Source organism: Emys orbicularis, chromosome 20, assembly GCF_028017835.1.
Source record: "Emys orbicularis isolate rEmyOrb1 chromosome 20, rEmyOrb1.hap1, whole genome shotgun sequence".
NCBI lineage: Eukaryota > Metazoa > Chordata > Testudines > Emydidae > Emys > Emys orbicularis.
This window is the reverse complement of record NC_088702.1, coordinates 8,535,783-8,563,261: the sequence shown is the minus strand read 5'-3', so window position 1 is coordinate 8,563,261 and position 27,479 is coordinate 8,535,783. Positions and strand designations below refer to the sequence as shown.

General features: G+C 42.5%; 1 protein-coding gene across 1 annotated transcript in view; it reads right to left on the bottom strand.

Annotated features, from left to right (window-relative positions):
* PI4KB (phosphatidylinositol 4-kinase beta) overlaps window positions 1–27,479 on the bottom strand; it is a 53,855-nt gene that overhangs the window by 17,282 nt on the left and 9,094 nt on the right. Inside the window, exon 2 of the mRNA XM_065419844.1 lies at window positions 24,405–25,374. Coding sequence (XP_065275916.1) covers window positions 24,405–25,346 — 942 coding nt within the window. The 5' untranslated portion in view covers window positions 25,347–25,374. The remainder of the gene's footprint in view (window positions 1–24,404; window positions 25,375–27,479) is intronic.

Genomic DNA, 27,479 nt, shown 5'->3' with positions numbered 1-27,479 from the left:
TGGAAGTTTGTCTGGATTATGGACCTTCGGCGCAACCTCAGGCCCTCAACTCCTCCAGTCAGTCGTGAACTGCCAGGAAATGGCCTCCCTATTGGTTGTTATTGCTAAGTTCCTGAGTGCCAAGCAGCTCATTGAGATATACACACGATGCAAAATTAATCACCCCCTTGCGTCCTGTTACAGAGGCCATTTTGGAAAATTTAAACACCCAGCTGGATCCACACTGTCACTGACCTTGAATGGTACCAGCAACCTAAGCTCCGTCTCTATATAACAGACACTGAACAGCAGAAAGGTCCGACAGATTGAATTAAGCCGATGCAGCCCTGCATTCCAGCATCAGAAAGTAAACAGTAAGCTTACCTTACACTGGATCATGACATTAAACTAACTTCTGAGGCCAAGCAGAGAGAGGTGGAAGTGAAACCTTACTCCTTCATTCAGGTTCTCAGTATAGTTAAGTATCACTCTAGCACTCCCTTGGCCAATATAAACGCTTACTTGATACTACAGCACCACATTTAACTGATGACGTTTTAAAATCGCTCCGTCCCCTAAAAAAATCTGCCTAAGTTAAACCATGACATTTTAGGTCTGGATGCTGCTGAGTAACCACAATGGGCCTTACTCCAATTATAAACACAGCTCAGATAACTGACATGCTAAGGTCGCTCAGTACAATGTCTTGCAGGGATCAGAACCAGGCTTTTGCTATGCTCAGGTTGTGTGAGGATGAGGATGAGAGTGGGGATGGGGATGGGGATGGGGGGGGGGGAGAGAGAGATAATTTTGGTTTGATCTGGAGCAAGCCCTGTGGTCTGCTCAGGAGTTAGGATGAAAATGAAAATGGTTTGGGGAGCAGTGCTTGGGTCGCCTATTTTAGCAACTGTCCTCTCATAAGCATGTTCCTTCCCTAAGGAATTGTAGGTCATTTTCATCTTTAATTTCACATAAGTACCATCTACTCCAGCCTCTCAGCCTGCACAGAAGGTTGTCCCTTCCCCAGGGTTTTTGCCCAGTTTAGTTTTAGTGTCCCAAGCAGTGGGGGTCTCCCCACTTCCCTTTGGGGCACCTGGCATTGGCCACTGTTAGAAGTCAGGATACTGGGCTAGATGGAGCTTTGGTCTGATCCAGTCTGGCCGTTCTTATGTTCTGCAATTCTAAGAGATCTTATTGTCAAAAAGCATTTCCCGATGTTCCATCTATATTTTCCTTGTCTCCAATATCATCCCCATATCCCCATCCTAGCCCTATCCCATTCGGTCCACTCTAAGCAATTCCTCTCTCTTGCTCCTTGGCGTGTGTATTCAAACATTTGTAGATTGCTATGATCCCACTTAGTCAGGCTATACGGACTTCACACTTAGTCTTTCCTCAATTCAATCCCCCTCCTGTCTCCCTCACCACATTTCTTTGCTTTTTTTCTGAGCTCCCTCCAGTTTATATCTTTCTGGTGCCAGAAATGAGCAACACCACAGGTGCTGTCTCACAGCTATACCCGGCAGAATCTCAGTTGTATCCAGTTTCTCATCATATCTTACATGTTCTTTCACTTCCACTACTAAACTGGTAGAGACTCCTACCTGATGCACTGAAAGCTAGACAATAGTTACAGATGGTGAGTAGTACAAGAAGCAGGCCATGGGCCTTTACAGAAATAGAGCAATGGTGCATAGACTAGAACGGATGTTCTACAGGGCATCTGGACTCTTCCAGCTAGCTGTGCACTGCCACTAGATTTCAAGGTTAAAAATGTTAATTATGAGGAATACCACATATCTCAGACATGTGCATGTGTATAAAAACTATAGGCAAATTAGCTAGGCACATGTGTCTGCAGCTGGTTTATAAATAGGGCATAAATGTTTGCAAAGAGTCTGATTGGCTACGATAAAAGTCTGCCATGTTCAAGCATGACATGAATAACCATGATTAGTGAAGCCTGAAGAATAGATTGATCTCCTGAGGGAGAAAGGCAGAAGCCAACACCACACTGAGTCCCTTCAGGTTACAGAAGAAGCATTTAAATGGTAAGTGGATCTCACAAGCTTCAGGCAACATTGATGTGAGAACTATAAAACTGAAAGCACTGATATGAAGATAACATAACTATCGCTATAAAATATAGAAAACATTTTGCTCTTCTACCGCCCCTTCTATCCAAGGATCTGAAGGCATTTTGCAAACATTAAGCCTTCTAACAACCCTATGGAGATATTTAAGTATTATTCTCTTTTTCAGACAAAATAAGGAATAGAAAAATGTAGCGACCCAAGGTCATGCAGCAATACAGTGGCAGAGCTAGGAACCGAACCCAGGAGTCCTGGCTCCCAGTCACCACTTCTCTAAGCATTGGCTCTTGAGAACACCCTATCATCCTTGGTATATATTTTAAGGTTGGCTTAGTATATCAATAAATGCCAATCCAGTTCAGTGTGTTGCTTCTAAATTGGTTGTACAAGAACAGCATTGAGTCACGTTATGAGCCCACTGTAAGGTTTCATTTACCATCCTTTTCTTACCGTTTCACACACAGCAACTGTGGAAATAATCCTAGAACACGATAAGACTTCAAATCTACTCATTAGAGGAGCAAGATACAGTCAGGTAAATTTCAAAGACCTCATTTACACAGGAGGAATTCAACATTATTCAAATTATTTGACTAACAAAATGGTATGTAAGACACTGTAAATAATTATATTAAAAAGACAAACCCCACAGCGCTCGATAAGTGATTTTTGATCATGGACTACATATTCAATACATGGGAAGCCAATCAGGAATCCCGAAGTGAGAATGTGCACTGTTAGGAAAATGGTACAAATTAGAGAGAGAGAGATACCCTTGATTAAAAATGAAAAATGTTTCATAATAAGAGAAGAATTATTAGGGAACATCAGTTTTGATCTAAAGGAATTTCAGACAGAAAGAAAACTGATTTTTGTGGAAAAGGCAAATTAAATTCCATCTGGCAGACAACTTGTAAGAAAATGTAAGGAAACAGCATTTCCTCTAACTAGAGGGGAGAATACACACAGACGGGTTTGAATGAGTATTCAAAATTCAGTATCATCAGCCAGGTTATTCACCTGCGTTGAAGCTTTTAATTTTTTGTATCTCCATAGCTGGGTATTTATTGACAAATTACAATATCTAACTTACAGGCCCCCTCATGACTTCTTGTTTGCTTTAGTCAAAATTGTACAAGCAAAAATTCCCAAAGCTCTGTTTAACTTGTATTTCACTGCAGGCTATTGAAAAGCATAAACTGGATAAATGTTATTCTCGTGTTCAGATCAAAATGTTATCAACGTCTCTGTTTTGCCTCTGCATAAGACAGGATAGCAGAACTTTGCTACAGCTCAAGAGGACTCAGCCAATAGAATGCATGCACTGGGTATAAAATGCTGGCATAGAACTGCTCTTGCAATGCAGTGTTCTACATGGAGTGGCTTAATATCAGAGCTGTTTAAGGGCCATTGCCAGGTGACCAGAGATTAGTATTTCAGGACACAGAGGAAATGCTGCTGTAAAATAAGGAAGCCAGGCAACCCAGCCACTAGAACAAAACTGGCCAAACTTACGGAACAGAATGATTTATCAAGACTTTCCGTACTCGATGAGAATTCCTGGGAAAAGGATGAAAGGATTTTTTTTTTTTTTTTTTTTAGAAAAATAAAGAAAGAAAGAAGGGGGAGAAAAGGCAATAGTTTAGCTCCAATTTTATAAGACCATTTTTCATTTATTTAAAAAAAATCACGCTTGCTAACCTTTAATAAGAAATTGCAAAATCTGATAAACAGAATCTTATTTTACTATGGTCACTGGATAATACTAGAGTGATTGGGGTTAAGGGATCCTGCAATAAACTTTATGAATCTAGATTTATTACTAGTATAATGCCATATATGTCCATGAAGTTTTTCAAACACACCCCGGGTTCCCTGCTCCAAAGATCTTACAATCTAAGTTAGATCTGATTAGATTAGGTCTGTTATTGTTGAAATCTTGTAAACAGTGTCAAATGACTTTATTTTCATTAGTCAAAATCTTTCCAAAATACTTCATTACACAAAAATGAAGGTCAAAAGTACTCCAGATTCTCCAAAACATATTAGTGCTATCAAATAGCTGTCGTAGCGTCCAAATAAGTTTGTATTATTTAAAATGCAGTAGTGCCTAGAGGCCCAAATCAAGGATCATGGTTCTACTACGCAAGGTGCTGCACGCAAAACAAGCATGCCCAAAACAGTTCACAATCGAAACTACAAAACCTTTCCTCCACCATTGCATCCATCTCTAATTTTCCATTGAGTACTTTAATGTAGACAGTTTTTTCACTAGAAAATTATCCTCATGGTAATTTCTCCTAGAACCAGACTAAAAAAACCCAACAATTAAGCCATTTGCTCAATCAAGTTGGCGAGGCAGAATTATAATCAGGAGACAAGTATACTGAAGAAGTAGATTCACCATACTATCATCAAACCTTCTTTGTATCAGCAGGGCCACAAACACAAACTATTAATCAGACTTCTCTGCAGCGGACAGACAAATTTTGTGTAGCTGCTGTAATGGTTATTTTAGGTTCTATCACAAATCATTCCTGAGTAGATAGATGACCTCAATTTAACATCGGTTGTTTGATTGTTTATATTCATAACACAGTCTGCGCATAATCTTGTAGTTTATATTGCCATGGTCTCTAGTCGTTTTATGGTCCCCATAACTTTCCAATTTCCAAAAGTGAAAAACAAGAGGCAGCAGAAAGGTACAGAAGCGTTAATATAAATGAACAACTAGTCTACCCCACAGAGCTAAGTGCAAATACAGCCTAGATTACACATTCTTGCAGAGCAAGGGTGCTCAAGGCAACTGGGGCACTGGCAGCGACAGATCACCAAGCAGTTCTGGTAATTGAACAGAACTCCTAGTCATTTTTCTCCCCACCTCACACCGCAAGAAGAAATTCCAAGGCAATTTCATGCTTGGAACCCAACCCAGCAGATGGTCACAGGCCTCCAGAGTTTACCCCATTCACTGGAGAGACTGCCCCACGCTTGATAGAAATCCAGACAGCTTCCAAACCATCTCTTACAGCTGCAATAGGAACTTGTTAAAGACCTGGCTAAGATATGCAGTGTCCAGACCATGTGTCTATACTTGACACATGGTCTGGACACGGCATATCTTAGCTGCAATTGGCTCCATTTCATACAAACTCAGTGCAGCCCATGGTCTCCTGGAATGCTGCCAACATGGGCCTCATGAGGCCAAAACCAGGGCAACCTCTCCTCTACGCCGATTCCTGTAGAATAGAAGTGATTTACACAAAGATGTGCTGACACCATCACCCAATCCAGAAATTTAAGATGGTGCAGAACGTGATGACCTGTTTATAAGCAGTGCTTCTCGGCAGCACTGCGTGACACCACCGCTCTGTGGTCTGCACTGGCTGCCTAATGGTTTCCGGGTTGAGTTTAAGGTGTTTGCTTTGGCCTATAAATCCACAAATGGCTTGAGATCTTTCTAATTGAGACACCACCTCTTTCCTCATGCCATACTGCCAACGTTGCCACGAGCAAAGCTGGCCCCCCCTTGATTTAAGAGGGAACCTGAAGAGCACTTTCCATGAGGGGCCTTCAGCTCTGAGATGAGCTCCATACCCCCACCCCCCCGCCAAACAAACCTGGGTCTGTTGACCTTCAGTGCACATCTCAAGAAGTAATTTGCATGGACTGCTGCAGAGGATGGGGTGTAGATTTGTCGGGGGGGGGGGGAGGGGAGTTCTGTGTTTGTTAGGGATTCGGGTCCGACAACAGTAATTTAATTTTATGCCTGTAATTTGTGGCAGAGGTGCCGAGAGTTTTGGCTAGGACCCTCTTATTTATGGTATAAATCTGAATAAATAATAATAAATGTTTATGTTTCAGCAAAACTCCCCCCCTTTGGTTTTCATCTGGCTCAAAGGCAGCAATATTCTGATTTCTTGAATAAAATATGGTTAAGAACAAAACCAGTATTTCTATAGTGCCTCATTTAAAATCCTTCAATCTGTTATTTTCAAACAAAAAGATAGATAAATAATGGAGCCTCACACCCTTGAGACTGGTGTGTAATTGATTTTATAATTCATTTCCCAAAGAGAAACAAACAGACCTGTTTTTAGCATGTTAATTACAGGGACATGCTAATTCCACAAGGCTTAATCTTACTCGAGAAATAATCGCATTTAAATTAATAACTTCCTCATGAGCACATTAAAAAAAAATACCCTACCGATTCTTAGGCCACAATGGTGGGTGGGCATGTGCGTGTGTGCGTATTTTAAGCAACAGCCTCAGAAGACTCATCAGGAAGCAACTATTTGCTTTCAAACTCAGGAAACAAAGCGCAAAATAGGTAAACAATCCAAATATGAATATTAACGAGGGATTTTCACACAAACAAACCTGCGCACAACGAGCAGAGCTCAATCAACTTCATAAGGCTGTGTTTTGCACTTGCTGATTATTGAAGCTCTGTATTTGAAGAAGAGCCTTTCCTTTCATCACGCTGTTTTCCCTGCCCTGGATCCCACAGAGGAGTCGGAGCCCTGAGCTTGTGGCCTGTAAATTAATTTTGAGGTCCCGCATTCAGCATGACAACTTCACTGCAGGATGAAGTTAAATGAACAGGTGAGCTGGGAGGTAGAGATCATTTAAACAGATTACTCTTTTGCAGCAGACAACTGAAAAGAAAGAACTGGATACAAATTGGTGATGGAATGTTTCAATGGTATGTTTTACCTCTACCTCACAAATTCAGGTGCAGACTAAAAGTTGTTACCATCTGAGGCTGTTTCTGGTGCCATGTGTCTCTGTCCAGTTCCCAAGAGATGAATGTCCACATTAAAAAAACCCAGAAGTGGCCCTCTTCGTCTCAGAGGCTGTGTCTTCATTGCAAGATTAGCTCAGTTTTGGGAGCATCCCTACTACAAAGCACTACCTTTGCACCCACTACCTGTGTGGCTGCATCCACAATGGTGCTGTAGTAGCCCATGTGCTGGGATGGATTTCTAGGCTCTTTCATGGTTCTTAGCAGTGCATTATACTGGGCCACTCTATTAAGTTATTCACAGTGTACTGTAGGAAAACGTGTCTGTCCTTCATTGGCTCCTGTGCAGAAATGCTCTCATGGGTCTTACCGATAGCTCACCACAGCTTTACCAGAAGGTGGGGGCCAACTTCTGTCCAACTGGCAGCACAGGAGAAGGATTTCTTGGGTAGCATCTCTGTTCAAATGCTGTAGAAGTGCAGCAGAAATGAAGCAGGCAAATGTGGGGTTGAAGTGCAGTGCAGGAGAAGGGAGGACTTAGACAAGCAAGTGCAGTCCAGGTGGAATTGTAGGATAGATTGGAGGACTACGATCCCCGAGCATGCTCAAATAAATTTGTTAGTCTCTAAGGTGCCACAAGTACTCCTGTTCTTTTTGCGGATACAGACTAACACAGCTGCTACTCTGAAACCTAACAGCACCTGGGTGTTCTCACGGCAAAGCAGGTGGAATACCAGCCTGGGGTTAAAGGAAACCTGAGCTCAAGCATCTCTCCTCAGCTGTGCCTGCTAGCACCAAAAAGCATCCTGGAGCTCATGTGAGAGGTGTTTCTGTGTGGGTGGAAGGGGGGTTAGAGGCAACACCCGAGCTATAGCCCAGGTTAAGTTTGCAGTGAAGACATACCCAGAGAGATCAAGGACCAAACAGACCATGCAGAATGAACTCCTTCCCCTCTCAAAGTTGGCCCTCCTGTCCTAGAAGAGAAGTTGACACTTCCATGCTGTACCTGCTCTGTAATTAGATTTCAATCTCTAGGGCTGACAATACGAGACCTTACATGAGCCCTGAAGTCACAAATGCAAATTTAAAAAATTGGCAAGAGAAACTATTAAACCAGGTGAATTGCATTTGTTTGAAATGAAGCACTCTTCAACACCAAGGCCCCCTCATAGGAAAACTGCATAGAAAATCCTTCCATACACCTCCCTCTTTCTTGCACTTTATTTGCAATTCCAGGCAGGTTTTACAACAGTTTTGCATCTCTCCACAATTTTTTTTGGCTCAATACTTCTTTATGCAATTAGGAAATCAGTGGTAGAAGTAGAGAAAATACGGTTTCTTGATACAGACCTTGGGATAGTTACCACAGAAGATTTGAGCTTGTCTGCACACCAAAAACTGCTCTGGTTTAAACTGCTCTATTTAGTTGAACCAGAACAGACACACTCGTATCTGTGGAAAGTCGTTATCTCTATTTAGCATGCACTGGTAAATTTACTGACAAACTAAAACTGATATAAGCCAGGTCTAAATCAATTTAAAAGCATCACACAAAGTTGCACCAATTTAACTAAAATCAGTGTAAAGTCAGACCTAGTTAACTATGGCAACAGAGTGTGTCGACCTGCCTTGAGATACTGAGCTGACCTAATCCCTGCTGTGCGTCACTGGAGACTTTGGAAAACATGCTATAGAGGCCTTATCACACATTCTATCAGTACGCAAGTAGTCTCACTAGCTTCGATGACACTCCTTACACAGCTAATTTCTGCACAGTAAGGCCTTCAACTGGAATATATCCTTGGTCTCCAGCTCTAATATGGCACTTGTGTCCTGTCTTTTCAAATTAATGAACAAGGAGCCTGAGATTCTCTCAAACGGAGTGCTGCTCAACTCATACGGTTGCCAGGTGCCCGGACACCAAAAGCCTGGTTACCAAGGGTGGGGGGCAGAGATGTGCCAGGTCATCAACCCATGCCAGCCCCTACTCAGCCGGGGCCATCTCCTGCCTACATCTCGTGGGCAGGCAGGCAGCAGGTCCTGCATCAGGCTGCAGCTCCTCTCCCAGCCCCAGAGCAGAGGGAGGCCAGCTGGGGGTTTGGGGGGAGGAGGTGGAGAGGATCCAGCGACCAGGCATGAGGGAGTGGGGACAGCAGCGAGCGATGGGGGAGGGGAGGAGCAAGTGGGAAAGGGGGTCCAGTTTTCGGCAATTAGAAAGCGGGTAACCCTACCAACTCAGTGCAACTAGTACTTGTGGGGAGGGGGTTGTCTGGGCTAAGAGAGGTTAAAGAAAGGATTCTTGTCCTGCACCTCCCGAAACAGGAGAAATCCTATAGCCAATACATCACTTTCCCCCGATGAATGCTCTGTTGTGCCACAAGATCTAGAACAGGGGTAGGCAAACTATGGCATGCGTGCCGAAGGCGGCACGCAAGCTGATTTTCAGTGGCACTCACATTGCCCGGGTCCTGGCCACCGGTCTGGGGAGCTCTGCATTTTAATGTAATTTTAAATGAAGCTTCTTAAACATTTAAAAAACTTTCTTTACTTTACATACAACAATAGTTTAGTTATATATTATAGACTTATAGAAAGAGACCTTCTAAAAATGTTAAAATGTATTACTGGCACACAAAACCTTAAATTAGAGTGAATAAATGAAGACTCGGCACACCACTTCTGAAAGGTTGCCAACCCCTGATCTAGAAGCTACAGTCCATCTAGTAAATTATTAAGTTGGGCTTTGTTCCTATAACTGTTCAGATACCAGGTGCAGGAAACGTTCGTTATTTCAGAAATTTGATGTCAGAGATGCCAGCATCTCTTTACCTTACCAGCTAAATACTGTAATGGGTAGATTCCTTCCTAATACCACACATTACCACTTTTATAAAAGGCACCCTGCTGCCTGACACCACTGCGAGATGCTAGCTTGAATATCCATGGTTTTTTAAATCAAAATGAGCACTGCAGGATATGCCTATGTACTGTTCGCTTCGTTAAGCGTTTAACAGAAGAACTAGCCTGGTGGTGACTTGCTAAAAGCAGCTCTTAGCGCAAGTACCACCAAGCTACTGCAAACTAACAACCTGCGCTGCACAGAGCCAAATCATTTTTGATCTTTTTAAGAGTTAAATAAAACCTTCGTCCAGTAAGAATAATATACTCTCTCACAAGTAGTCAGGATGGAATTACGGCCATGCAGAGGTCCTGAGCAGGACAAGAGTAGTGCTTTAGCCTTTGCACTGGCTTTCTGCAGAGGGGTCTATTTCACCTTTAGAGATCTGTAATGCAGGATTGAGAGATTTCACTGAAACAATGTTGTGTGTGTGTGTTTTATTTATTTATTTTTAAAAGCATTTTTCAAAAGTAAAGCGATTGAAACTTGAATGAAGACTTAGAAAATCAGACTGGAATGACCAGTATATAAATTAATAGGCTCTCGCGTTAAAGAGAAAATCCCACTGCAAAGAAAAGGAGTTTAAATAGCGTTTTATGTGGAAACAGAAGTGCTCCAGACTGAACGCATCCAGGATTACAAAGCAAGATACCTTGCCTCCTACTGAAAAATGTCTCCAATTAACCATTTATAAGCAGAAAACCAGGAACTGCTAGTCTGTGTATTCGGGGAGGAGAGTACACTACACTTTCTTTTGAGCAGAAGGATGGGATCTCCACCTCTAAAGCAAAGCTGCAGAACGTGCTTTGCCCAATTCTGCAAGGCACTGAACATCCTTTGATCCCTATTAGGACCAATGGGAGTTGAGATGCACCCATACCTCATAGGATTAGGTCCATAGTTCCTTTGCAGTAAAGCAGCCCTAATGTTTGTTACCCACAACTTAAATACATTACCAATTTGAAAACCAGTAGTGACTGAACTGCACAATGACTTTAATTATATATTAATGAGATATTTCTGCTGCACTAAGCAGGCTGGAGTATGAATAACTGACTGTTCACGGGCTGTGGCCATAAAGTGCGTTTCTTCCACATTACAGTGATAACCTTTGTTGCAGAGTTTAACACTGGACTCCTTCTAGTCACACAATGGGCCAACTCCAGCAACTGTGACCCAGGTTGAGACACACACAGACAGAGTCTGGATGAGTCAACAAAGAGAATGAAAATTATAATATGGTTGAGTCAGTAGAATTTTTCTCGTCAAAGGCAAAAAGGCGATACTTGCTTAATCCTGGCAAAAATTAAATAGAAGTGATATTTTTTAAAACCAAATATAAACTGAAGCAAATATGCCAACTACAGACACACTCAGAGGGTGAATCGTGGAGTTTCAGAAACTTCTGGGTAAAAGACGGAGGAAAGAAAAAGCAGGCCAGCACTCCAGAGATCCAAATTCAATTCCCATTCAGCCTCTTCGGTCCCATGCCAACAGCAGCTGGGATTGTATTACACGGCTTACAAGTTACCCCATTTCCTCACTCAAAGAATGAAAACTACAGTGTAATCTACAAGATGTTAGTAACTACACCTGTTTACAAACAGCAAGTCCCACTGTTTTTAAAGTGCATTTGAAATGTAATAAAAAGCCAACAGGAATCCTCCTCTTGACAGTCTCACACAACATCCTAGGACCAGACATTTAGATCTCATTGGAAACCATTTTAAATGAGCACTTTTCAAAGCTGTTTTAAAGACAGCTTTGGAAACCTCAACCTTTGAGTAGGATTTAAACACACAACTCCCACTAATTTCAGAGGGGCGTTAGGTGGGTAAATCCCATAGCTGGCTTTTTAAAGCTCAAACAAAATCTATACTTTGACCAAAACATTTTAATATAAAACTTATCAGGTGTTTTTATACGAATTGTTAAATTAAAAGTTCACCTTAAAGCAACTTGGAAAAAAAAATCTGACAGACATAATTTAGGGTTCATCTACACAGTAAAGTTTTACCAGTTATACCGGTTTAATCATACCGGTATAATTAAACTGCTATAGCTCTTATTCCAGAATAAGAGTGGCTTGTTTGGTTTATGTTAAACCCCTTCCAAAGAGGCATAAAATAAACACACGCAAAAAACCACTCTTATTCTGGATTAAGAATATGGGCAGTTATAGCAGTATAACTTTCTGTTTAAATTGACACCTTAGTTTATACAAGTATAACTTTCCCACGTAGACATCTCCTAACTCTGAAGGGAAACTCAACCAGTCTGACTGAAAAAAAAGGGATGCCCAAGATTGCATAAGGAGGAAAGGAACTCAATTCTCTTGGTACTCAGGATTAGAAACCTGTGGATTCCTCCAGGATTCCAGCACACACTAAACTAAGCACACTTATTCAAACAGGCACATTCACGGAGAATCTGATCCAACTCATTTAATTTAATGAACTTTGGAGAGGGTGAAAGAATTTGATAGAAATAAAAGGGCAATTCCATTTAATGCTTATCTAGGAAAGCAATTAAGAGTCGATTCACTTGAAGAAAAGAGAAAATTCCTGTGCTCTACAAATCAGCAGGTTCTATTGGCTTTGACTGAACTATGATACTAATAAAAGTATTACCTCACACCAGCAGAATTCAATAAGTCAGTTACTACTTGCTGCCTTGTTTAAACTATCCAGGCAAATCGGTGCTTCTAAGAAGCAAACTAGATAGACGTTTCACCCTTTGGTTTTGTGGCAAAGCCAGTTTACCATGTGTACTGTCAGCACAGTGTCTAGATTATCTATCAGCCAATTTCCTGCTTCTATTAAACATACATGCATATACAGACAGAAAGAAACTCAAATTAATGTGGGCTCTGTTTATATAAATCTGTGGGTCATGAAATCTTTAAAATCTTATGTATAGGTGCCCTTAGTGTGGGCTTCATTGTTCTTACAAATAACAGAGCAAGTTTCCTGCTTCAAAGAGCTTATAGTCTACAGAGCCAAAACAAAGCAGAAAGGGAATGGATACTACATATAAGCAGAGTGGCTGCACCTTGTTTGGCTTGTGTTCTGTTAAGCTGCAAGATTTTTAAAAAATATTTGGAAGTGTAATGAGAGCTTAATGAATGGATAAATGATATGAGGTCTGAGAAGGGTTGAACTGTTAGATATGGAAAGGTTACCAGAAGAGATGAAGATTTAGGAGAGGCTTGAAGGAGAAGAACAAGTCTTGCTTGGAGTACTAGAATGGGCTTTCTTCCAAACATAGGGGAGCAGCATGACAAAAGAAGGCACAGCGTCACAAGTGGGAGAGGACAGGTTTGGTAAGGCAGAGTTGGCAGAGCATAGTCCATGAGTGGGAAGTTAGTAAGAGCCAACACTTAGGCGGGGTAATAAAAAGGGAGTGATGGTAAGATACAACTGAACCTTATTTCTTAGCCACAGTTATTTGACCCAAGTCAGGATTACAAAGGTCATACAATCCACTGACTTCAATCACTGCTCTTACAAGGCCACGCCATGGTGCAGAATCTTAAAGCGAGGAGTCCTGAGCATAGTACAGAATGGAGCAGAAAGTCAGTCTCTGCACTCCTGCACTGTGGCCTAATTTGACTTATTTACTGATGCAACAGATGTTTGCAACATTTTACAGAAACATGAGCCAATGCTAGTTCAGGGAAGGAACAGCTACTGAACAGTGCAAGTCAACTTCCTCAAAGGCTGAGTTTCTATTTTATTTTTAATTAAGCCATTGCCCTTCACTAAGCATCTCTGCAGCTCATGTTGGTATGACAAGCAGACTACATAAACCACAGGGCTGCCAGAGTCAAATATGCAAACGCACAAACCAATAGATTTATCTTCCCCTCCAGAGGAGGGGTTAGTAAACATGTTTACAAGGCCACCAGTAAGATCTGGTTCTGCTCCCCAAACTAGCGTGGAGGCTGACAACCCCAAGGCACGATGTTATGGTAGCCACGGAAATGAGAGCAGTATGGGATTCCTGTAGCACTACTTATCTATGGAGCTGGACACGTATCAGTTGATGGTGTCACACATGGCAAAAATTTATCATGATGTTGCGTTAATATGTAACAATCAAATGGAAAGTCAAGGAGTAAGTGACTAGACTGATGAACAAAGGGCATAGCAGGGTATGGCTGATGGGTCATTTGGCTGGCTAAAGATCATGGAAGGGTTAGCTTGTGTCATTAGAAATGAGACACAAAGCTGTGACCTTTGTCAAAGCATCACAGGTAGGGGGATCTAGTGCATTTGGACACGAACAGCAGATAAACTGCTGTGGAATTCAGTGCATAGCTTTTTGCTAACCTTACAAACTTTAGGCATGACCCCGAGATGCTCAGAACATCTTAGCACCTACCCTCATTCAATTTTAATGTGCTCAGCTGTGTTTAATAGAAAGGAAATGGTAGAATTTGCTTCTCCAGTTCTAGAGGGCTGCTGAACATGAGATGGAAGGAAGTAAAAGTGGGGTACAGGCCTAAACCCTCTTAGTAACCCCAAACCAACAACAAAATGGTGTGAACATTGCCACAAAGCCTGAACGCGCACAAACCAAATCAACATGTCTGGAGGAAATCAGCAGCACTTCCTCTACCACAGTCACTGGGGACCTTGGGAGATGAGAGGAGGAATCCAGGAACAACCTTCAGTGTTGTATCTCAGTGATTCCACTCTCACCTCTCTGGTTTATCACACAGGTGAAACGAGCTCACAAGAGGCACCTACAGCTCAGCAGCACCTTAGCAGGAAAACATCCCAGCCTCACAACATTCTCATCTCTCTCTGGGTGCATCCTCCGGACACAAAGGGGCACCGAGACTGCAAGCACCCAAACCAGAACTGACAGTTGTATCTGACGTCCCAGTTGTGTGTTCATTCCTGGATGGTGGGTTCTAGCAGGGCAGGCACATTTGGGGCATCACAGAAAGACAGGGGAAATTCTCTGCCCTTCACAGATCGCCAGGCTCAGCCACCAGTGAAAGAGTTATTACTTGGTGCTTCAGTTCGATATCGGTCAGTTTCCCTTTGTTTGTGCTAATGTGCTGTCAGCCTACCTTCAGGTAGCCTGCCAGGAAATTGCTTTAGAAAACAAAACAGCGGGAAAATGAGTGTGTTCAAAGCAGGCCAAAAGCCAACTCCTCTCCCTAGCAACTCAGAGGTATAGGTGTCACACCTGTGAACCATTGGTAAATATCCACATTTGTCACCAGGGCAACAAGAAGCCTTGAACATTAAATTCCCTGGACTTTCTCATAAAAATCTGAAGTTTCATAGCACATTCATGGACACTTGCAGCCATTGACCATTCATTACAAGTGCCTTTTGCCTGTTTATTTTCACCACGTATTTCTCTCTGCACCAAGGGGAGACTCAAAATCAAATTCTAGGTTTATTTTTAATGAACTGCTTATGATTTTATAGCATCAGGCTCGCACTTGTAGAGATTCGCAACATTTAAGAATAATGCTCAGCATAAGTTTTCTACCCAATGAACACAGCTCATCATGATAGTGAAAAATAATGTAAGTGATCTTTGTAAAACATACAAAGCTAGATATGCCTGGTTTCATTTAAAGGACACTTTCACTTCTCAGGAATCCTTCCTGCAAGGATCTCAACATTTATAACTGTGCACTATGTAATCGAGGTATCCAAGTCATCTTACTTGATACCCCTAGAGGTACTTCTAGCACCTTCTCCCCAATAGAAGTGGCCACCTGACCATTATTATTTGTATTATGGTAGCGCCTAGAGGCTCCAACCAAGTGCATGGCATGGCCCCAAGTGCGTCCCCAATTTACAGATGCGGAACTGAGGCACAGAGCAGCTGAGTGACCTGTCCAGGGTCACATGGACACTAGCAGAACAGAACTGAGTTCTCCTGCCCATGCCTGTCTCCTGGACCATAACACCAAGGCACACTTCCTCCCTTTCCTTACTGTTCATATAACCTTTATTGTTGTACTAGCTCCATGTTACGTTTATGATGCACTGCAAGACTAATGTCCTTTTGTTTTAAAAGGGGACGGGGAACCAGATCATGGATGCTAGGACAGCAAGGTGGGGGAAAAGGGAGAGAATGTTTACAACTAATAAAAAGCAGGTTTTCGATTCAGAATACTTCTAGAGGATTAGTTTTTATATAAAGTGCAGAGAGATTTGTATTTACACAACCCTGTAGCACCACTTAAAATATTGCTAATGGTGCTTAAGACACCGATATCAATGCCTGCACATTTAGTTTCAAACTGGTATTATTCCAAAGCTCTGAGCTACTTTGCCATGCACCAAGCTGAAATGTTTCTAACCAGCTGCAGAGAACCTGGCATTTAAAAGCTCTGGTTTTCAATACTTTTTCTTGGCAGCCAGCCTAGATTCTTAACTATTATTCAATTAGCAGTTTTCTACTTAAAATTTTACCTTACTAGTTGAACCAGCTCCAATAAACATTCTGTTTTATGTGCAGCAAACTAAATTAGGAGCAGATTCTGAGAGGACCCAGGAACCATCAACTCCTAGTTCATAGTAAAAGCTTGGGCAGGTCTGTAGTTAACGAAAAAATTTCCATTTAGATTAGATGGTTTTAATTTACTGAATTAGAATGAAAAATCAGGATCCTTTTGCTCTCTGGTTTTTAGAATCGTGTGGGTGGCAGGAGGAGGAGGGACAGGAGCGAGGGAGTGAATGAGCCATACAAAGATTCTAGGAGGAATTTCAGTTGGATCTCTTTTTTGCGTAGCCTAACAAAGTGCAGTACTGTCCTTCATCACAAGCGCTCTCTCATTATGTCACATGATACTGAAGACAAAATACTGCTTAGTAACTTTAGACAAGGCCCAAGTTATTTTTTTTATTAAAACATACTGTCTTTCCAAAAAAAGAGACCCTGTATGAACTCATCTCTGAAAGAAGTAACTATGTTCTTAGTGATTTATGTCCACATCTCTCCCCTCAAAAAAAAAAAAAATAAAAAAAAATCACTGCTCAGTTTGAAGTATCACAATTCAGTGGTGTGATATATATAGATTATTTATTACTTGTATTGCAATGGGGCCCAGGATTCAATTGTACTAGCCGCTGTACAAACTCATAACAAAAAGAATGTCCATCTCTCAAAGAGCTTAGCGGAAATCAGGAGTGAGGTGCACTGGAAGGGCTGGGAGTTTAGAGAGAAGGCTGGAATGGAAGAGGATTGCAGAGGGTCAGGATTGTGGGACAACAGAAGAGCTAACGTGGAAGATCAGAACTTCAATCCCAGTGGATGCTGTTGGGACCCTGGACTGGCAAAATCAAGAGAACTGGCACAGTTGTTGAGAGATGGAGTCCATTTACTTACCTACCTCAGAGGGGAGCTGTATGGCTTAACGTATGTACGGTGTTTTCGAAGTACAAAGATGAAATATAAATAAATAGAAATATTAGGAGGTGCTGAAAACGAGGACTGTCTGCACAGCATTGTCAGCCCCCTCTCTTCGAGCACAGAGTGCAGATCATCAAAAGTTGAGCCCTACCCATTGCCTCCTATACCAAAATATTGTAGAGTAGCACGCTGGACGTGCAGGACATCAGCTATGGAACTGGTTAATGTAGCACTACCACTGATACTATTCACAAAGTATTCGCCAGCTCTAGCTACACGGAAGTTCACGAGGAAACTGATGCAGACATGTTTACATATTAAAAGGGAAGCATTTTTTACTTTTGCAACAAACCCCATTTCTAAGGACACTCAGGAGAATGGTCTGCATCTTTACAGTAAATCCTATTAGACTTATGGCAGGGATTTGAGAAAACAAAACAAAACTTGTTTTCTTCATTTAAACAAAGCCAAGAAATGAAACTCATCAGCAGATGAGACGACTTCCTTCACTCGGGGGGGGGAGGGATAGCTCAGTGGTTTGAGCATTAGCCTGCTAAACTCAGGGTTGTGAGTTCAATCCTTGAGGGGGCCACTTAGGGATCTGGGGCAAAATCAGTACTTGGTCCTGCTAGTGAAGGCAGGGGGCTGGACTCGATGACCTTTCGAGGTCCCTTCCAGTTCTAGGAGATAGGATATCTCCATATATTATTATTATTATTATTATTATAACTTCCCACCTCCCAAAAAAATAGAACACCTTAACTGGGGTCAATATTATTGAAATTTAACCAACTGACATGAGACGTGCTGGTTTCCACTTGCAAACAGTAATAGCTGTTTGCAACACAACACTAAACCCTTGTACAAAAGGCTAGAAATTCCTAAGAAACAGAGCTTTCACTCCAGTCAGCTCTGGCCAGAACTCTCTGTGCAGATTAGTTTTACCAACAGAATTGCCCAAATCCACCTTGTTGCTACTCAGGGGAAACTCTGCTTGGTGAGGAGATCTTACTGCCCCAGTTAATTTGACACATTCACTGAGTCAGCAAGCAATAGCCTCTCTTGACTCTGCCCCACCATGGTGACCTCATTCCAAGAGTTGTCATCACAGCAACTCTTCTCGCAGAAATGGAGCAAGCAGATCTCCCTGTACAAAGGATGCAGAGCCAGAAAAGACTGCAAGACACTTATCCCTTATGTTTCAACTGAGAAAAAGGCGGGGAAGGGTCCTTAAAAAAATTAGACCTAAATTGTGACTTGGAGTGTCTGAGAGCCATTGCCATGGCTGAATAAGCAAGCATGGTTTCCAAATGGTGTTCGATATAGACTGAAATTATCTTGTCAGCAAATACGGTGATGCAAAAGAAACAGATTTCTTTCCACTATCAACAGTGCGCTCCGGTGCTAACAAAACTCCCAGGATCATTTTCCAGCCCAGGCACAAAATTTACTTGCCAACTTGTTATGACGACAATATACTCATCCTCAGCAAGTACAATTTTACAAGGCTGATTTATAGGTGCTGTAGACCGTGGACAATTTGCCCATCAATAAATCATCATTTGGCACCGAGAACTGGTTAGTAGGTTCCCAGTTTGTGGAGGGCACATCACATTGCTTCCTGGCCCCACCTTGGCACCTCCGATTTCCAGCAGGGATAAAGGGGAAGGGAGGAATACTGGACACGACGTAAAAGAAGAAAAAGAGACATCACGGCTGCAAACTCAAGTGACAGGAAGGACAGTGATGACCATGACAAAGGAGAGGAGTGGGGAAAGAAGAGTCCCCTCAAGCAAAAGGAGCAGAGAATCCATCTCTGGTGCATGAACGCTGTTCAAGCAGAATTTTTGTAGCCAGTACTCAATGGAAAACTCCAACAGAGACCTACATTGTGAAGAGATAGATAATAGCAACATCTCTGAAATTGTAGGGCATCTGTATTGTATGGCTTCTTCGCTGGGAAGATTGTAGAAATCCTGTCATGTTACAGGATGTTCTCAGACATTTTGTAGGTTGCATGTGCCCAACAATGGCATTTCAGACTATTTTGTATGAATGGAGCACTGGACAGTATTCCACTGTCTTCTATTTCTGCTTCTGAATCAAGTTACAGCAAGTTGTGTGTCCAGGTCTCAAGTTCTTCAGGTGGAACATTAAGTAACTGTAACCATGCACTTGAAATCATTTAGTTCAAACTGGCCCAAAGTGAAACAAGCACGTATATTTAAATGAACACTTGAAAGCAGGTCTTTCCCACAAGAAAGAGACAGTTCTGGTTAAACAGCAAAGCGGCATGAGGAAGTCACAGTGCTGGAAAATTCCCAACCTTCTACTTTAGAAGGCACCTCAAAACCGTTTGCATGATTGTTCAATGTTAGCGGAAATAATATTTTAATAAAAATCAAATATTTTCAAGAACCAAACCTTCTGAAATCTTTTTTTTGGGGGGGGGGGGGCGGGGGGATGGCGTGCAGGGGAAGACAGAGGGAATAAAGATCTAGTTACAGGATTTCTTGATGACTGACAATTAACAGGATATGTGGTTTATATTCCAGGGAGCAAAAGAACCCATCTGCTTTCCATCATGGCCCCCTAGCCCTATTTGACATGCTCACAAGATACTATGGCATTCATCTGTAAGGAAGCCATTAGGGGGCAGAGACTTGCATTTAAGATGAGGAACAGGAAGTGCTTTCGTATCCCAAAGATAGGCGGAAATGGTGATTTATTACCAACTGGGTTGTAGCACCATGCCTCTGAGCTCCAGAAGTGCTCTCTACCCCAGTCTCTCATTCAGCCCGCACTAGCCAGACCTGTGAAGCATGCTGGTACCAGATTGCTTGGCAACTGATCGGATTATACTAACATCCCGCCTGATTACGTTCTAAAAGGAATGCATTTAAAATAAAAAAGTATTAACGCCTGCTTTAAACTGGACTAGCTTAATCCAGAACTGAAGGTACCGACAGAGGCTTGAGTAAACCAGAAGCAGTATGAATGTGCGTCTCATTTAAGGGTCCATAAACAAGGATGGCGGGGCAATAATAATCTTTGAATTATAGATTCATCCTTATTCAAACCACAAGATCATTAATTATCCCACTGTTTCAGTTCTTCCTACAGGCTTTTTGCTAGTGCTGAAGTTCGTCAGTTCCCATTGTTTTTAGTTTAAATATTCTCCTAGACCAGATTAGAGCTAATGGAATGATTTACTTTTCTCAAAAATCTGGCGCTCCGTTCCATCCCCCACACCTGTTCTCTCCTGAACTGCTGTCCTGAATTTGTCTCATATATATATATATATATATATATATATATATCATGCTTGCATTTAAGTTTGTAAAGCCACGTGTAAGTGTATAGTGCTACAGAAGGATTTTGATAATAGTATAGGCCAATTGGTGAAAGTTGAATACTTTATCCCTGGCCTGGTCCCATCTGAGGTATTTACAGGTTTAAAAATGAGGCAAATCTGAATATTTAATGAATGTCCCCAACAGGATGATGCCAGTGTAGGATCAGATGTTTGGATGAAGGCATCATCAATAAAATCAGAGTTGAAGGAAAGCTCAGTCATGATCCTTCTTAATCTTAATCCCAAAACAAGTTTTCGTTTCATAATCACGTTCTGCAACCTCTAAAAAGAAAGAATGTTGAGGAGTCAGAAAAAAGGCAGAGAAACTTTCTCATGGGGCGTGATTAAAGTATATTTCTTATGGTTCATGACCAAGTTAAATGAGGTCAGCAAGGGCTGAAGTGGAGAGTGACATGTTATTGGTGGAGACTTTGTTGCCCCTGCTGCTCATCCACCTGGTCAGTGCTTGCCGGCACTCAGTACTGGTCAAATTCTCCTAACAGAATCTTAAGAATAGCAGCAATTCACTGGGGCAGTTAGAGCCTCTGGGCCCAATACTCATTTATGCTAATGTCCTATGCTATTCTAGTGGCACAAAGAGGCTGGAAACAACTGCCACCCCCCCTGCACAGGGCTCTAGAAGGACCCTGCACCTAGCGTATGTTGAGGAGCTAGCTGGAGTGCACTGCGCTACAGCTACTCTCAGCTTCCCAGGAGCCATGGAAAACGCTGCATAAGTTAGAGCATACTTGTACCCATGGGGCAGGGCTCTGCACGGCCCCAGAATACGGAGGGGGGGCGGGGGGGGGGGGGGCTTAGAGACCGTAGCCCTATATGCTGACACTGTTCCAAGTGCAAAGATGGAGTGACTGAGAATTACTTAACATTAAATAGCTGCCTCTTAAAACCATCTGACAGTCTGCAGGAGAGTTTGTTTTCATAGGAGTTTAGCTATTTTAACACAAGACAACAATGTTTCTAGGAATTTAAACAGAAAAGGGAGGATCTTAACCAGCCTCTTGAACGTTCTAAAGCTGGGAAAGTTTTTAAAGAGCCTGGATAGCGGAGGCCTCCTCCATTGCCATACACCATTTAAAAGGCTTGCGTGGCCTCTGGACTGAAATAGGTTTTAAACGTTGCCAAGAGAAACTCTTCTCAGTGCAGCTTTACATAAATTATAGATGAAAGCTTCAGTTTCCATTATGTGAGCAGCTGCAGCCAGTATGAGCTAAGGAGACCTCCACGTGTCCTGCTTTCTGTCAGCCAGCTGTTTTCTACCAAACAGTGAACTGTCAGGGACATGAAACATTCACTTACCCTGCCCACATGGTGCCTTCCCCTTGGCTCATGACATGCGAATTCGCAGGGTTGGGAAAACAGGACATTTTTAACCACTAATCGGCCAGGCTGTGTTCAGCTGACATAATTAATACTTCATGTTTCTGTAGAGCCTCTTTCTTGAAGGCTCACAAAAAAACTTTCACAAGTTCTATACATACAAGAATTACATGGCCCCCTCTGGCATTCACAAAACAGACTGCATAACAGAGGGGATGGGGATCATTAGCCAAGGATGTCAGCTAAACTCCCTGCTGTTACAGAAACAATCACAAGATCTTTAGTGTCTAGACAGAGCCGAGAGGAACTTGGTTGTCTATTATTCAGAGGAGACTTTGAAAAACAGACCTACATTCAGAGAAAGCATGGAATTAAATTTTCATCTGTCTTGGAAAGACCAAGGGCTGAGTCAGCCCTGCTGTGATTTGAACCTGTGGAGTAATGTATAGGTGTAACAAGCCTAATTCTCTGCCAGCTGTTTAACCATCCCTTCTGGTTAGATGATTCACTACCCCAAGAGAGTATTTCAACTGCTTGAGTTAAGACAGAGGAAGTGATGCATTGCTTCTCTCCAATTTGTTGAGCACACCTCACAGATCTGCACTCTACACCTCAACTCCCTGGTCTCTCGCCCAGAAGACTTGCACTCCTCATTACCTTGGTTTCCAAAAGAACATGGGGAGAAAACATCAAGGTCATTTGAAAGCAATGTAATAAAGCTCAGATTACCAGATTTTTCCTCTCCTTTCCCTCCCTCAAAAACCAAGGATACAGCTTTATCCTTTTGTTATGAAAGACTATCTGCCAGACCTGTGAAATGGATGTCGGGGAGTCTAGATTCCTTTTGTAAGAAATGTAGCTCAAAATAAAGCATCAGAAATAAACACAGTACCTGGCAAACAGATAAAGCACTCAGAGAGGCAACAATATGGTTGCAAAGGCTATATGAAATCCATGTCTACATGCATAACTTCTCTACACTTAAAAATAACCAGTGTCACCCAGCCAGTCACAAGGCCTGTGAGAGCCATTCAGGTCTGGAAGACGTATGACATGGAAATGTACATGTGCATGCAAGTTTGATTTAGTCCTTATTCAACACTGTTTAGCATTAAACTGCATTAACACAAGACACTGCAAATTGGCATAGCCTCGCACACAGCCTAACTCTTCCAGCATAACACAGTTTGGGTTTCCTCGGCTTTATGGCTGGGAGGAAAAGGAGGACCGATTACAATAGGCAATTTGTGGAACAAGAGAGTCAGCCAATATAAAAATGCCATGGCTCTCTTCTCAAAAGCAAAGGCATTTGCATCAGACATTCATTTTGGACAGTGAATGGGACTAGACCTGGAGGAGTTGTCTGGGCTTATCTGCACACAGGCAGTTTTGTTTTGCACAGGATTATTTTTGAATACCTCGATGGAATCCTCCTCAGAGGTGACTATGAAGGGCAGCCACTCTGTGCTGAAATTGGGGGCCTTCCCTTCCCCTGCCTGATGCATTCAGCTACAGGTGCATTCCCACCGATCTTGGATATTAACAACCCCTCTGTTCTGAATCTCTCTGCAACTCCTTCCTTGATGCAAATGACAGAGACAGGGAATGAAAGTTCAGCAGAGGCTTGACATATTCATTCTGTGCTTTGCATCAAGGCTGCAATTTCATACCAATGTTCCTCCCAAGATGAGCGCTCAGGGTCACCAACAGCAAGCCCTCATGCACCAATTCAAAACAAAAACTTCAGGGAATGAGCAACCCAAGATGAGTCTCCAGCTGTATTTTACAGATGTGCTGATCATATTTATCAGAGAAAAGACTGATCACTGGGAGACTCATTCATATGAACAATGGTCATGAGGCCAGCTACAGTAGCTATAACTAACAAGCACAAAGCATTCCTGTATATATCTGCTAAATTTACAGGGGACTTCCCTGTAATAGGAGCCAGCTAGGGCTCAGAGCTAGGGAATAGGAACCTGGGTTCTATTCTTAACTCTAGCACTAAATCACTATGTACTTAACTACCTACTTATATGGGCCCGTTCTTGTTGAATTGGAACATCTCAAACAATAAGAAGTTTATCTTTCCAAGAACCCTTGTAAGGTAGAAAACAGTTGTCTCCCTTTGTACAGACAACAAAATGAAGATGAAGATGAAATGACTTGCCCAAGGTCATACAGGAAATCTGTGGCTTGGAAACTGAACCCAGAGCTCCTGAATCCCAGCCTACTACCTTAACCATAAGGTCATCCTTCCTTTCCTAGCTTCCCCATCAGTAAAGCAGGGGAACGATACTTACCTATCTTTGTAAAGGCACCTGTAGGACCCTCAGAGAAAAGGCATTAGAGAAGGGCAAAGTATTTTCTTTTATTACAGAAGAGATTTCCTGCACGAACGGGCTCTACGTTTTCCAGCCATGGCTACAGCACATAATACCACTTTGCTTGGGGAAAAAAAACTAAATGAAATTTATACCATTTACACTGGTTAATATAAAAATCTCTAGCAGAGAAAGAGTTATGAGATGAGGCTCAAATGCACATATACTGTTGTGGACACACCCTTCACAGAGAGGGTGCATTTTAAAGAGACTCCAACATTACCTCATCCTCGCTCTCGACTTTGGGATTGCTGGCGGTCCGTTTCAAATTGCTGCTCAGGCTGATACTAGCTGTGGCGTCTGACTTGGACCTCTGGTGAGTCCTTTTGGAAGGTGACAACGCCATGTCGGGCGCCGGGCTCAGAGACGGCAGCTCCCTCTTTTTGTGAGCTGGCTTCAACTCATCAGAAAGAATGAGCTTCCGCAGCTTGGTCCCACGGGAGTGTCGCTGAGTTGAGATGTGCATGTCCGAGGAGTAGGCACCCAGGAGCAGGGCACACTGGAGGGAAAAGTTGATGCTTTGCCGACAGCGGTGTACAATGTAGGGTTTGATAGCATCGCCAACATCTTCATCCATATGGATGTACATGTTTAGAAGCTGTGGCAGGTAGAAGTCCACCTCCTCATTCCTAAAGCAAAACAACCTATTTCCAATATAAGCTTGTACCCCCGGCTCTTTTGAATTGTACAAGTATGAAATGGCCATGGAGATATCAAAGAGTTTGGATTCAAAGAGCCGGAGCAGCCAGGACTGCTTAGCCGAGTTGTTCTTCTGCCGCCTCCGGGCGCTTTTCACTGTGTTGGCCATGGTCTCGTCCTCCTCCCGGATCCTGGAAGGCGTGACAGGTGGGTCGTCCAAGCATTTGATTTCACAGCCATCTCCGACGTCTCCATTGACTAGTTCCAGGTTGGTCCGTGGAGCACACTCCGTTTCGTTGCCATCATCTGATTTAGCCACACTGTCTGAGGAGACCCCATGCATCAGCTTGACCTTCTCCAGGACCTCTTCACAGGCTTTCTTCGCCACCTCAGGGTCGATAACCGCCAACTCCCCAACGCCTTCTCTGATGACGCTGAGAGGAGTCCCTCCATTTCCTTGCAGCACTGGGCCGGATGACTGATCCACCGCTGTCCCAGGGGCTGCGTCTACAATAGTGTCACCCATAGCAGTGGCAGGTCTGCACGCTTCAAAGCTGAAATGAAAGCAATGTGAAAGGTAGTCAATGGTACCATTCTGGGAAGGGGAGAGAGAGCATCTGCCCATTAACCTGCTGCCGAGCCTGCTAGGTGCATGTGGTGCACTCTTTTTGGGATGTACCTCAGAAGATATTTAGAGTTGAGACAATCTGGTGTGAACATTTTTTGACTAGGGTCTTGTCTGCATAGGGATGGCACGCCCATTGGTGCAACTACAATAGGGAAAACCTCTAGTATATGTACAATTTACAGCAATGAGGCTTATCTTGAAGTAGATCACGTTTGGCCTTTAGACTACTTCTCAAGGCCCTTTCTGCCCAGCCTTGATTTGCAAAAAGCAAAAGAAAATAACCAGGAAACTCTTTATACCTCACACTAAAGGAATTTTGCAAGGTTATGTAGCCATTAATGGGATTATGGCTTTATACGCCCAGCTGGGTGTATCCAATGCGCTTTGTTCATAACTAGAATGTAATAAATCCCTCCCCGCTCAGCTTTTATCATGTTAATTTCCCCTTGTGACAGATTAATACTTAGCGCTTACCTAGCACTTTGAACGTTAAGTCGCCTGACACTCCTGGGAGGTAGGTAAGTGTTATCCCTGTATTACACTGAGAAATTGAGACTAAGTGATTTGCAAGAACTACAATTAGAACAAGAATTCCTGCTCCAAGCCCCATATTCAGATGCCTGGGCTATGCCCCGCCCCCTACAATTCACTCATTTTTAATATTACTTTTTTTTTAAATAAAGCTAAAACCAAGAGTTAGAAACACTTCCTACTTTTGTCATCTCAATCATAACTGCAACAATGTATCCTACTACAGTCAACCAGAAATAAGGAAACCCAGTGCCAAGCGGAAATATCTTTTTTTTAAACAGACATTCCTTTCAATAAATGTTTGTTATTGCAGTTCTGACCACTTTCCTTTCCTTGCTTATACTGTACAAGAAGATAGCAATCAATCACCATATAGTAACACCACCTTTTTCAAATGCATAAGTATTTTGGTAGGATACCTATTTCCTGCCCCCTCACAGTCACATCCAAACCCAGTAGAATTATTTGCTGTGGAAAGAGTTCACTGAACAGTTTTCAGCCTCTCCATTCCCAATCTGACCCCGGACTCCATACTTACAGCCTACAAAATCCTTACTGGCAGGGCACAGGGCCTAGGACAAGAGACTTTCCTGCTAATTTAATTACTTGGTTTATTTATTTTTGAATACCATGTTTATCTGCTAATCCATGACATAAACCACTTGAGGGCAACTCATCACATGGTTACATCCACATGCTGCCAGAAGATCTATTCTTCTTCTTCCCCACCCACCTTTAAGAAAAGAGCCATTGCTCTTTGTAGATTCAGAAGATAATCCTGAAACAAATTAACGAGAGGGCCTTACGTTAGTTTTCGTAAGGCAGATTGTTTACTGTAACTGTCCAACCAAAGCTTAGATGTTAAGGCAGAGGTAGTCTATTTTTTGTCAAGGCCCAAATTTCTTGGTCAAGATATAGTCAAGGTCCAAACTCCAGAGAAAATAATGAAAACAAAAACAAAAAACTATAATGATAATAGTAAGTAAATAAAAAGATTTTGGGGTCTGTTCAAAAGGGTATAGCGGTCTGGATTTTCCCCCGTCTAAGGAATTAAAGATAGATCCAGTGCTGCGCCATTAGCATCGGGAGAATCCTTTCAACTTTCTGTACCTCCATTTCCCCCATCTGTGTAATGGGAATATCTACTCACATCCCACTGCTGTTGGGAATATTTTCTATCTAAGGTACTTATTAGGTCCCCTTGTATCTGAGTTCAGTCCCACAGTCTGCATTTATTCTCAACACCCGCGAGGTAGGAAAGAACTAGTCTTCTCATTTTACAGATAAGGAACTGAGGTACAGAGAAGCTAAGTGACTCCTCAAAGTCACAGAGGAAGTCTGGGGCAGAGCAGGGACTTGAATGCAGGTCTCCAAGTCCTAGGCTAGTACCCTAACCACTGGACCATCCTCTCTCTCACTTAGGAATGTAATTATTAGAACTTTACCTCTCTTATTGTCCTTGGCTTGCCATGATGAGAGAGGAGGGATGAATTCATCGGC